The sequence below is a fragment of the Bombus impatiens genome, unplaced genomic scaffold, assembly GCF_000188095.3.
Source record: "Bombus impatiens unplaced genomic scaffold, BIMP_2.2 scf_0303, whole genome shotgun sequence".
NCBI classification, from domain to species: Eukaryota; Metazoa; Arthropoda; class Insecta; order Hymenoptera; family Apidae; genus Bombus; species Bombus impatiens.
Genome location: NT_176722.1, coordinates 42,792 through 55,430, shown reverse-complemented (window position 1 = coordinate 55,430; position 12,639 = coordinate 42,792). Strand labels below are relative to the sequence as shown.

The window sequence follows — 12,639 nt, the reverse complement described above, 5'->3', positions numbered from 1 at the left end:
GGGATGAGTAGGAAGTCTCCTACCATCGTGGTGGATAGATGACCGTATTCGTGAAGAAAACCCAGCTTGTTTTATTAGAGGGCTATTCGGATTTTCCTAATGGGCGCATACCCGCTTTTTCCGTGTTTTAAGTGCGCCTAATAAACCCAAGGACCTCTCTAAAAAACGACTGTGTTTCGAGAATATTTTTAAGCTTTAGAAATTCTTCAAGACAAACGGATTGAAGACACATGGCGAAACAATACAGGGAAGTGAAAGTTACGGTGGGTCCTTAGGTTTATTGAAGGTCGAAGTGACGTTACGCAGGCCGGTTGTTGTCCGGTCGCGCGGGCTGGCGTGCAGATGTTTTAGGCGTAACACTTACCTTGAGGAAAAAGTGCTGTCGGGTGCCATTACTTCGCCTCCTCGGGTGATCGTCGGTGTTTTTACTTCTGAGTTTTTTACTTGAACTCGAATATAGTTAATTTCCAATTTTTTCTTTATTTGTTTTATCTAGATACACGCCTTACAATTTACTAATCTGATTAATACAGTAAATGCTATGCGAAATTTCTGAACGAAAGTAATAAAAGCACGATAGTACTGAGTACAAAGAATGATTAAAATAATAATGAGCCGTAATAACAAAGATCACAATAATAATGAGCACAATATGGTACGTAAAATTATAATAAAATACGCGCTGCTCTATGTTGCTACGCATTATTTATAATGCCATCCCCCGCGGGGTGGTGATCCACTGGGGGTACGCTTCCGTGGGAATCGGGATGTTGCAGTTTGGGTTTCTTGGAATCGTACGCGAGGGAATGTAAATTCCGTATTTCGAGTTTCCATCGGTCCAGTGTTTCTGCTGAGCTAGCGTCTAGGAGGCTTGAAGCATTCCATGCTGATCTAGTCTTTTTCGCGAGAAACTTCCACGTGTTGTACCGTGGGAATTACCTGTGTTTCTTCGGCGCGTGCAAGGGCTGGCGGCTGCAGCATCATTGTCATTTTGATGTTTGCTCGGGCAACACGCGCAATACCGCTGCTCTCCCACAACAAGGAACTCCTTCTTCGACTTATTTTGCGTAAGTTTGGATATTTGCATATTATGGTTGTTTTCGTGATTTTGATCCCTAGGCTTCGGTGATCGACGTTTGAACAATGTTTGCGGAGTCATTTCCATTAGAGGTTCCTATCCAGACTTCTCTGGTGCGTATTTAGTCTTGTTTTTAGTCCGCTTGATTCGTCCTGTTTCGTTCTATTTAAACTATACTGTGTTGTTTTCAGCGCAAGCGAAAGAGGGATTCCGAAGAACCCATGGACGACTCGGGAAGACCCATCAAACGCATGCGGCGCTGTGATGAACCACAAGTACCAGAGTGGTTGGAGGAACTATTCGACATTGGTGCCGAGGCCGTGGATTTCCCGTCGGAATTGAGCTTTGACGATTTTGTTACTGTCGATGAGAGTTTCTTCGATGCAGAGACCGCCGTATTGGAGTGGGAACCCTCTCTGGTTGAAGTCGTTGATACCGATCGTTGTGTAAAAGTTCGTTTTGCAAATGAAATTCCCGGAGAGGTTTTGGAGGCACATCTTCGTCACCATGCTTCTGGGAGAAAGGGATTTTCCCCTGTTGTGCGTTATTGGTGTATGCGTGAGTTCAGCGAACTTTGTCCTGGAGCTGCTCGCTTTAATTTCGATTTGGTGTAGTCGCTTCAATTTTGTTGGTTCGTTGTTTGACAACGTATATTCTCTTCTTTAATATTTGTTGATGTTGGGGCATTGTTTTTGCTAAAGGAAGAGTGATTATCGTCAAATATTAAACAAAATGCATTTAGTACCGAAGCATTTCTTGGAAGATTTACTTTTACGTTTGCTTCCCTCCAAATAACTATTATGAGAATTATCACAATCTTCATCAAGAAAGCCATTACTTTTTTTATTTCATATTGAAAAGTTTTTCTAATAATTGGTAATCCTAGAAGTTCTGGACGGATGGAATATTTAAGTTGCGTGAAAGGAGAAGGAAGATTGTGGAACGAAATGACATTTATATAATTCAACAAATATATATCGAATCGAAATGTAAATTGGAACGAATTTTCCGAGCAACCCAATACTAATTTCAAATGAACCTGTGATGCCTCCATCACATTTCCTGCTTTCATCACTCAAATTATCATATAATATTCGTTTGTTTTTCATTAGGGGTCTCCTGGGTATGAAAATTTACTTACTAATTTATGACTGTTATGTATTATATTATAATAATATATATTCCAGACTACTTGCATATCTGTTATGTATTTTTGCAATTGCAAAACTGGGTAGTATTAGAGAACTCACGGGGAGACGAGTTAATACTTTGTCGATCCCAAAGATTGGGATCGAATATCATTAACACCGGCGCGTCGGTCAGGACGGAAATCACCTTTTGTCTTATCTTTTCGTGCCTATCCGTCCAAGTTATGTGTTTGCTACTAGAAGTGAGTGCATACAAGGGTTTCATTACTTGTGAAAATTTAGGAATAAATTTTCGGAAGTAAAAAGCTTGTATTTTTCCCGGATTTGGACGAACTTCTCCGTTACGAATTACATATCCCAAATAAAGTACCGACGTCTTCAGAAAGGAACATTTAGCGAAATTAAAAGAAAATCCGGCGTTTCCGAGGATGTTTAGTACAACGTGCAACCTTTCTAGAGCTTGGTCTATCGAGTTGGCAATTATTAGAACGTCGTCCAAATAAACAACGACATACAAATAAGCGAGGTCGCCTAAGGCTTTGAAAATGGCTCTCTGGAAAACGGCTGGTGCATTTTTCAATCCAAACGGCATCGTTACCTATTCTTATTGTTACGTTCTTGTTTGTTTTAAATCGATTCTAAACCGTTGAATTTGCAAAATTTTTTTTTTTGTTTATGGTGATTTAATTTAATTTGATTTGATTTAATTTGAATTTAATAGGAAGGGAAAATTTAAATGATATGATTGTATTTAAGATATTGATTTAAGATTTCCGGTTAAGTTCTATTTCTAAAGTTTAAAAAATTGTTTTTTATCAAAACCTTCGATTTACACGGTAGTTGCTGCCACCAGAAATTTCTTTAGATGGTTTATTAATGGATTAATTGCTCGTGGGTAGCGTTAACTAATATTCAGGCTACTGATAGATAAATTCCACGTTTTTGGCTAACCTGCTATGTGCAGGGATACTGGCACGGGAGAGGATTAAAGCTGGGTAAGATAAATATTTGTGCTCGTTGCACGGATTTTACTTGAATGTTGAATTATTTAGATTGTTACGTATATATATATATATATATATATATATATTATATATATATATAATATATATATATTACGTATATATATATATATATTATATATACATATACGTAATATATACATATACGTATATATATATATATATATATATATATATATATGTATATGTATATGTGTATATTAGTTAGTTAGAGGAGGTAGAACAAGAATTTTCGCGTTGATGGATTGGATAAGAATGTGAATTTTCGTTGTTTGATATAAATTTATTCCTACGTTTGCCTTCTTCTTCTCTTTTAATTTCGCTATAGTAGTTTGTCGTTAGAACCAAAGCTCAGTTCATTTACTACGATGGTTTCTATTGCCACGATTTTCTTGCCCTTCGAGTTTAATAATCGTGGATGATTCCAACGATCCTCTCTGTGTGGGGTTCGTGTGATTTCGCAAGCCTTGCTCAAAGACGGGCAATATTTTGCCAACAGTGGGAGGAGGAATGCGAAGATCAGTGGGTGTTGCAGTAGCTGAAAACACCGTTTGCACAAGCCAGCACAGCGGACAACCCCTTTGTTTAAAGTTTAAAACAATGATCTTATCTTCAAACCGTTCACGGAAATAAAACGAGATCGATGATAGATAGTTCTAGTTCGATTCTCGAGTGCAACGAAATTATCAGAGAAGAAGGAAATTTTCAAAATTAATTTTCTTACCTTGAGGAGTAGGTGCTGTCTGGCGCCATTACCTCAGCTGCTCCGGTGGTCGTCGGTGTTTTGTTGGGTTTATTACTTGAACTCGGATATAGTTTACTATCAACTTTTACTTTATTTATCTATTTCGATACAGACTGAACAATTTATTAACTGGATTAATACCGCAATTACAATGTACGTGAACTCGAATATAGTTTATTATCAACTTTTACTTTATTTATCTATTTCGATACAGACTGAACAATTTATTAACTGGATTAATACCGCAATTACAATGCGCGTTTCTGTCTAAGCGATGAAATGAGGATTTCAAAGATAAAATCTTTCTTTTACTTAGTCGCGACTCTCTTTTCCTGACCGAAAAACTAAAGACCCCGAAACGCAAAATACTATACAAAATTTCTAAACGTAATGATGAGCGCAATAACGAACGTAGTAACAATGAACACAAAGAGTGAATAAAATAATTATGAACCGTAATAACGAAGATCGCAATAATAATGAACGCTGCTCTATGTTGCTTCGCTTATTTATAATGCCATCCCCCACGGGGTGGTGGTCCGCTGGGGGTACGCTTCCGTGGGAATCGGGATGTTGCAGTTTGGGTTTCCTGAAATCGTACGTGAGACTGTCTTCTCATATCTATGATTCTTACCTCTGAATGAAAATCGACGTATCATAATAGTGTGACGCTGGTAGTGAACATCTTAAGAGAATCTTAATTAGCCTAGGCCCTGTTTTTAATATTTGATTTCATTCGACTGCATGTGGCCTTCTTTCATCTACTGGCCGTCGGTTTTTCGTAATCGCCACGCAAGCACGTGTTGCCGTATGGGTATATGTGTCGCTATCGAGTTTTACTGCCTCGGCTCCCATTGTTGCCATAACATACGGGCTACTGTCCATTCTCACTGCTATCGCATGACCAGGTGTTAATTATGATTGCGACAATAGATCATGGGAGTTGTGGTGTCTTCACAAGAGATACCCTGCTTTTTCCCATGGGTTATTTACATTTTCCATTTCTGCTGCTATATTTTTATTGATTGTAGTATAATTTGACATTAATTGATGCACGGTACAAGGAGAAATGAGAACATTCTCCCATGAGAATATTATATGTTTTACCAGTTTATATTTTTTAAATGTTATATTTTATAAATTATATACATGCAGAAAAGATATGAAAGTTATAGAAGGAAATCTAAATAGAATCTTGTTATATTTTTTATTGATTACTATTAAGGTGTTTTGAAAGCAAAATGATAGCTTATACGCAATATTTTATTGTTTTACTTCTCATTAAATTATGCAAGTAAATCAGTTAGTCAATCAAAGTAAGACTATATATACATTACAAATAACTGTAACGTCTTAAAAATTACAAAATTCATTAATGGATATTGAAACATGGTAACATAATCCTTAGAAAGGTCTGTGAAATATAACACAAGGGTGAGCAGAGAGCAATCGCCGGTATCAACGAATGCCAAAGGATATGCCAAAATAGTAGGTCTTATTAAACGATCTTTTATTAAACGATCAACGCTTTTGCAACGATGTAAACATTTGAAACATCCAACATTGAAACGCTGGATATTTCTCGCCTCTCGCCGTAGAGAAAAGCTATAGAAATTACGAAAGTACGTATGCAGTGTAGGAAGTATCGAAGAAAGGATGTATTTAGTGATGGAAAATAATTTGACTCGAATGCGTTAGATGTTCCTAAGAATCATGCAGTACTAAACCATTATTCAGATAAAAGAAAAGGAGAAGAAAAGTGGAAAGATTAGAAATGATATACTTGCGTTGCGAACTTTGGGACGGAAACGGAAAGAAGATGCGCATGATACGTTTAGAATGTGAACATGTTGGGTAGTGGAGAAATGACACTTATAGATATATAGAAGGAAAAAAATAATAACGGATGGATTCTTTCGTTCGTGCACTTAAATCAGATGACCATGTGGTTAGTATGAATTTCTGTAATAACGTCATTGGAAGAAATGGAGTTAATTATTCCTGCGCGATATAAAACGCAGCATACGCCAACCTCCTAATTATGGAAATTTTCATCACTTTATAGACGAATATATTTGCATGATTTGAATGTACAACTATCTCTAAAGAAATTACAAGAATTTTAGCGTTTCTTTTGGCATAAAAATTGTGCAATATGATCAAGCAACAGTGATATAAAATAATATCACGTTGCAGTTTATCTGAACGAAAAAACGAAATATTTACTTGTGTAATATTCACAAATAAAACTATGCAATTGCCAGAGATATCGCAATCGATCGAAAATGTTGCACGATTCAAAAAGGTTTCTTAAAAAAAGTTCAAAGAAGTGTTGGTTTATTAGATCATGTGAAACAAGAAAGTATTCACATAATGACAACTCCGAGGCTCTACTTTCTAGGATTATAGGATTTGGAGGTGCAGTTCTACCCCAGAAATGCTTGTACAGCCTCTTCACCTCCCTTGCCTCTGGTGGTTGCCTGTCTGGTTCTAAGTAAGCCAAGTCATTGTTAACAATTACATCGGCCAACATCCTTGGACACATTTTAAAGATCTCCTGACAGCATGCGTTGACTCAAGATGACGGCATGCAGATAGGTTGTGTTCGCGTCGCTTCGTACACTGTCCGTGTGTACAAACAGTACGCCACGAATGTAATCCAGATGTCTTCACGTGGGCAGACGCCACCCGCCACGAATGCAAGCATGGTTTTGCAACCCTTGAAAACGCAAAAGCCTGAAAAAGGGGCAGAGTGGTCAACCCCTAAAGATACTAATATAAGCGCTACACGGATAAAGCAAAACAGCCCAGAAATCAAGAAGCGATCTGATGAAGAGAAGGAGGATACTAAAGAAGAATCGCGGCCAATACCCGACATAAGGGAACGAGCTAGCGATATGGAAAAGAGGGTCCTACCATTCTGCCACGACCCGAGCAACAAAGTTAACAAGGGCAAACCGCAACGATAATGCGTTACTTTAAGGATATGAGAGGATTTGTGGAGAATCTCCTGCTCCACAACTGTCATCTAGCCGGAAGTCTAGAACAAGCTAAAAGCTAAGAATAAGGAAACTGCGATATTAAGCGCTGTGAGTAAGTCGCTGGAAGCCAGCAAGCGGCTTAAAACGGCCGTTAAGAAAACAACGAAGCCCGAGCCAAAACAGCTCTCGTACGCGGAAAAAGTGAAGATGGCCAGCAATAAAGCGGACAAATGGCGGTAAAACCACCGAGAAATGTGGTTATAATCCGGTCGGAAGTTGAGGATGGTGAAATAAGAACCAGCGGAGAAGCGCGCGACGCGCTATTCACGCTAGTAATCCCCCGTAAAGGGGGAATACAAGTCACAGCAGTTGAAAAAATAAGCGACACCGGCCTAATCGTGGAAACGACGAAGGACTGAAGCCGGAAGGACTGAAAGCGTTCACAGAGAATGTATAGAATACACACATAACGTACGGACATTCGGAGAAAAAATAAAATAATCAGATGACTCATGCAAAAAATCGTTCTTCACATAAGTGGATGAATATCTGAAAAATATTCGAAATTCGAACATCTTACACATGTTCGCGCATTTATCGAGAAGTGAGTTGTGTATTATACAATTTTTCTAGATGTATATGTTTTTTTGTCACATAAATGTTATTAGGCCAGTTGCTGAACAAGAGCATAAAGATTCATCACTTTGAGCAGAGGCTATGCTTGTACGAGTTTAAAATAATCTTCTTACCATTGAAATCTATCCATAGTTACGCTATAAATTATAATACAATTTGTATATTGTATTTGTATTCAACAGTACATCTCAACTGAACAAATGTATTGCGTAACAACTATTTATCACTAAAGCGAAGATGTCTAACCCAATCGAATTTTATTGTCAATGTTAGTATTATTTTAGAAATGATATAAATAGTAAAAATGAAAAGTAAACAACTTTTAATTCTCTGATAATTTAATAAGAGGAGCATCTAACGCTCCTTTTCTCTCGATCTGTCTAGCAATAATTTTATTCGCTAATTTTTCGAGAGCATCAAATATGATCTCACTGCGCTCAAGACTGTCAATAGACAACGTGCAGAGAAAACTTTGATGCCTCATCTGTGAAATGCTATCAAAAAGGCTTTAAGTGAAAACATACATACATGCCTGTATGAAAACTGCAACTGCTCATGAATTCAATTTCGACTCGGATTTGAGAATCCTATAAGATATCATTTTAAACTATACTAAATATATAGAGTACGCTGTCCAGCGTATCCTGAAGATATCTTTAAAATGACGGTCCTACCAAATTAAATTCAGACTGTTTTCTGAAACTGCTTAATCAAATGATGCATTGATTTAGTAGTAAATCTGGGCATCAGAAATTTGCTCCGTCCATTTGAAAGTCCATCGAACTCGGTCTATTTATCACCGTTACGAAACATATATACTCTAGTAGGGACATTCCTAACACGATAATGCTTAGAGGAAAGCACGCCAGAATCGCTGTCTCTCAAATCCATTCAATGAATAAGAGACGAATGAAGATGTGTATTATAGTTATATGCAAGTATCCGTAAAGTGGTGAGACGTTCGAACAGGTTTGTTCGATGAAAATCAGCTACATACTCTGTTGAAGAAATGAGCCGCAAGTGAAAAAGGGTGAAAAGGGAAGGGGAAATAAAGAGAATACAAAGAGTTGATGAATGTACGGAATGAAAGCTGAATCTCAAAATAAAGAACAAGAAAAAACAAGCTACTTACGATAACACGATTGCTAGTCATCTGTTCTCGATGACGATTGCCTATACCACCGCCCTTGTTGAATATTTTAGCAGTTCTAGTATATTTGAGCATATTATATTTATATTTCGATGCACACTACCTCTTCGACCATTTATTTCCGTGATTATGACCGAAGAACAAACAGAAGATACTTATCGTAAATTAAATTTAAGCAAGAAGAAACTTTTTGCGATGTTAACTCCAAATGGGGAAATATGTATATATCAGTATGGATCATGATCTGCCTATTTTTACATTAAATATTTTAAAAAGTTGTATTTCAAAGCATGGCATGGTTTTCGTCGAAGGAAATCGTTTCGTGGAAGGAAATAGTTTCAAATAGTGAAAGAGCAAAATTATATAACTCTGAAAGAATAATATAATTTAACATGAAAATATTAAAAAACAGAGTACATCGAAATATAATAGATATTTTACAAGGGAAGTAAAAATATAGGTAAATAAATATAAGTAAAAAATATAAGTAAAAAAGTATAAGAAATCATTTATTTTTTCTAAAATATATTTTGTATGGCGCGTGCTATCATTTTGTTATCTCAAATTTATCTGCTATTTATATTTCTTTACATAATTTTCATAATATATTTATGAAATAGATGTATTTTCATAACCTATATTCTACTAGATATTTTTCACATGTTCAATGAGATATGTAGTATAGGAAGTGCATAAATATATATTTTTTATGTATCTTCAAACACGAACTAGAATATCGAGCATGTTATCATTTTCCTGTGGATTGTAAAATGATCAACCGTGGTTGATAAATTAACAAATTGTAAAAATTTGTCGATTTGTACTACGAGTGCAGAGTGCGAGTAGTAACGATAGTGAACACTTGAATACCCAAACGACAAACTCCTGAGCTTTATACTTATTTTTACGTGGGTCCAAACTTTATCGATTCGATATAGGCTCCGACCGCTCTGGGTTATTTAAAATATATGTCGGGTTAAGATCGGAATTTTGGGGGCGTGACAACTCTTCGCGTGGACTAGCCATCGTTTCACAAAGCCGAGATTATATGTACGCGTATATACAAGACTATCACAAAGCTTAACAAATAATTAAGTCTAATGAATAATAAATTTGATGAACAATGAAGTTAATAAATAATAAATTATACGAATAATTAAGTTTAACAGATAATAAGTCTAATGAATAATAAGCTTAACGAATAGTAAGATTAATGAATAATATGATTTACGAATAATGAATTTAATGTACACTATTAACAGTGTGTTTGTTGGGTTCAAACGAATCCACGGCCAACGAGATAACTCTTTACTAAGCGTAAAAATAATCTTAGGCGCAAAATACGATTGATGAAAATGCTCGAGGTGTCACTCTCCAAGGCAATCGCACGAATGCCGGCCTCGTCTGAAATTTGATACGCACTCGTTAGAAGCATCGAGAAAATTCCGAACGCCGTTGCTAGGCAGTGTCTGCCTGGAGTTTGGTTATTGATACAATGTATGTCCCATTGTATCGGCACCTCCGAGGTAACCTCACACGTGGCTAGGCCCGCTCTCGAGGCCGCATGCCGCCACAATCACATTTCTCGGAAAACCCATACAACCACTCGTCAGACCTCCGTTAGGCAAAACGTTTATCTCGTGACCGTGGCTACGTTCGGCGACCAACTGTCACCTCGAAGCTAATCTCGCTATCACAAATTTTAAACAATTACAGCTATAATAAAATCTAGGCTAAAGTACTAGAGGATGTTCCGAAAATTTCCAAGGAAAGGCTTCGGCTTTCCTTTCATCTCCGACATATAGGTAGAGAAATAGGAAAGGATAGGGGAAGACGTTTGGATATAGTGGATTTGAAGTACAATTTCATTCGCAAAATATAGCGAACCAAGAAAGAACCGTGGAAAGATTTGGACATTTGTGCGCTTCATGTGACGCTGGAGAGAAGAAAAGAAAAAAGAAACGAGAGGGAAGAGACCAAAAGAATGAAAAATAAAACCTTTCTTCACAAAAGACAGAAAAGATTCACTATGCATATTATTCGCTTCGCCTTATCGTTATCCACGTACGCACGCACGCACGCACATTCACGGTTTCACCTTATACACTTGTTATGTACTATCGTATCATTTTACCGACCAGTAGCGGTTGAAAATCCTATGTACTGTCTACCTCTCACTCGGTCGCAGATACATCGTTGAAGCCAGTTTAGACTCTAGCTCTGTTTAAACTCTAGGATATCGCACGGGAATATACGCGCTTTTTCTCATACCTATAGAAATGTTAACTCAAATTTGGCGAAATTACTTATAATATTTATATTGATATTTATTTGATCTATTAGAATCGTTTTTAGATTAATATTTATATAATATTCCATAATCCATACAATGATTTTCTTCAAGCAAATAATAATTTAATATTTTTTTAAAAGTGTGATATCGTCCAAAACAATCGCTTCTCTGTAATGGAACATTGCAAAATTTACAAACAAAACATATTCTACTTCTTTTCTTTTTTAATTGTGCAAATTCTACATTGGTCTTTTGGGGCTTTTTTACTCCGACGACTAGACACTATGTTTATAAGTTTATGTTTTCCGAAATTTGATAGTCTTTGTGGGTGATCTAGTCTGGATGATCTGCTTGTCAGCTCATAAGTGTTTGCTGTACTAGATATTTCTTCGTCGCTTTCCTTTGATCCACAATCTTCTATCCACGAAATTATCACTTTTTGCAGGAAATTTTTTATATGTATTCTTATTCTATGGCCCATAATCATTTCCGTTGGGGCCCCGGGAGCATCTCCTTTCGTCTCCTCGTAGTGATGATCCCCACCGCTTGCCCTTCACCGTCGTTACTTCTGAGGTGATGGTCGTGATAGGTATTGAAGGAACACTCGAATATGTTTAACAATAAATATTTATTAACAAAATATATTCGGTGAGTATACTTGACGTAAAACTCGCGGTTATTAATTTCGGTTCGCGGTTCGCGATTACAAGTTCGAACTCGGGTAGATTCGGGTAGATACGATTCGATATGTGCTACGAGTTCGGACGATGATTGCCTGAGATGTCGAGCAACTCGGATCAGTGATTGCTGCCAACTACCAACTATCAATTCGGACAGGCGTCTCGCGACTGACTTTCCGTCACGATGATGCTGGATAGGAAAAACTATGGTGGGGTGTGTCTAAGGATACGAGATCATCGGATTCGTTTAGGAAAGCGTTGGTTCGGAAAGTGAGGGAAGTGAACGTCGTTGTTAATTGGCTAAATTTTGAGTTGGTGGTTGGAAAAGGATACTAACCACCCTTGAGAGAAAGATGCTAGTAGGAAGCGTCGTACGTGAGAAAAGCAGATTTCCCGTATCTTCCCGTAGTAGATGGTAGATTTAGGGACTATTGGGATAAAGACTGTTTGTCCGTTTGAAGGACCTTAATTAACAAAATCCTAAGATTTGTAGCGGGCCCTTAGGTTAACTGAAAATATTCTGTAAGAATGTATCGGCATGTGGCAATCATCTTGTCTTGTACAGATTCTTTGTGTAACGAGCCACGGGATAGAAACCGTTGGAAAGTTTGCTGTCGAGTGTCGCTACACTTCCTTCTGTTACTGCTCTCTTAGTACACATTCCTTGGTCAGCCGTTCCACCGTCTTCTGGAGACGACTGACCTCACTCTCCAGAAAGCGCACCCTCCTCCGCAGATATGCGCTGTCCGCGTGTTCATGTCCGTGAATCGGTTAGCTGTCCTTCTCGGTCCCTTCTCTTTCATCCGATTCCATCTTTATATCCTCTTCCCGCGCGTCGTCGCCGCCAACGGCACCGTCGCGGATGCAGAGACGGCAGAGATCGGCCATTGTTGAGGCGACGGCGGG

General features: G+C 37.7%; 1 protein-coding gene across 1 annotated transcript; it reads left to right on the top strand.

Moving 5' to 3' along the window:
• Positions 1–1,102: 1,102 nt before the first annotated feature.
• LOC117151573 lies at positions 1,103–1,707 on the top strand. Its single transcript, XM_033320384.1, has 2 exons — positions 1,103–1,191; positions 1,270–1,707. Exons 1-2 carry the CDS (start codon positions 1,144–1,146, stop codon positions 1,690–1,692), a joined length of 471 nt encoding a protein of 156 aa, XP_033176275.1. The 5' UTR covers positions 1,103–1,143; the 3' UTR covers positions 1,693–1,707.
• The last annotated feature ends 10,932 nt before the right edge of the window (positions 1,708–12,639 follow it).

Bases quoted from the DNA above. Each gene is read 5' to 3' on its own strand.
- LOC117151573 (XM_033320384.1), top strand. From the start codon at position 1,144: ATGTTTGCGGAGTCATTTCCATTAGAGGTTCCTATCCAGACTTCTCTG. The intron at 1,192-1,269 runs GTGCGTATTTAG...TGTTGTTTTCAG, and splicing joins TTCCTATCCAGACTTCTCTG to CGCAAGCGAAAGAGGGATTC.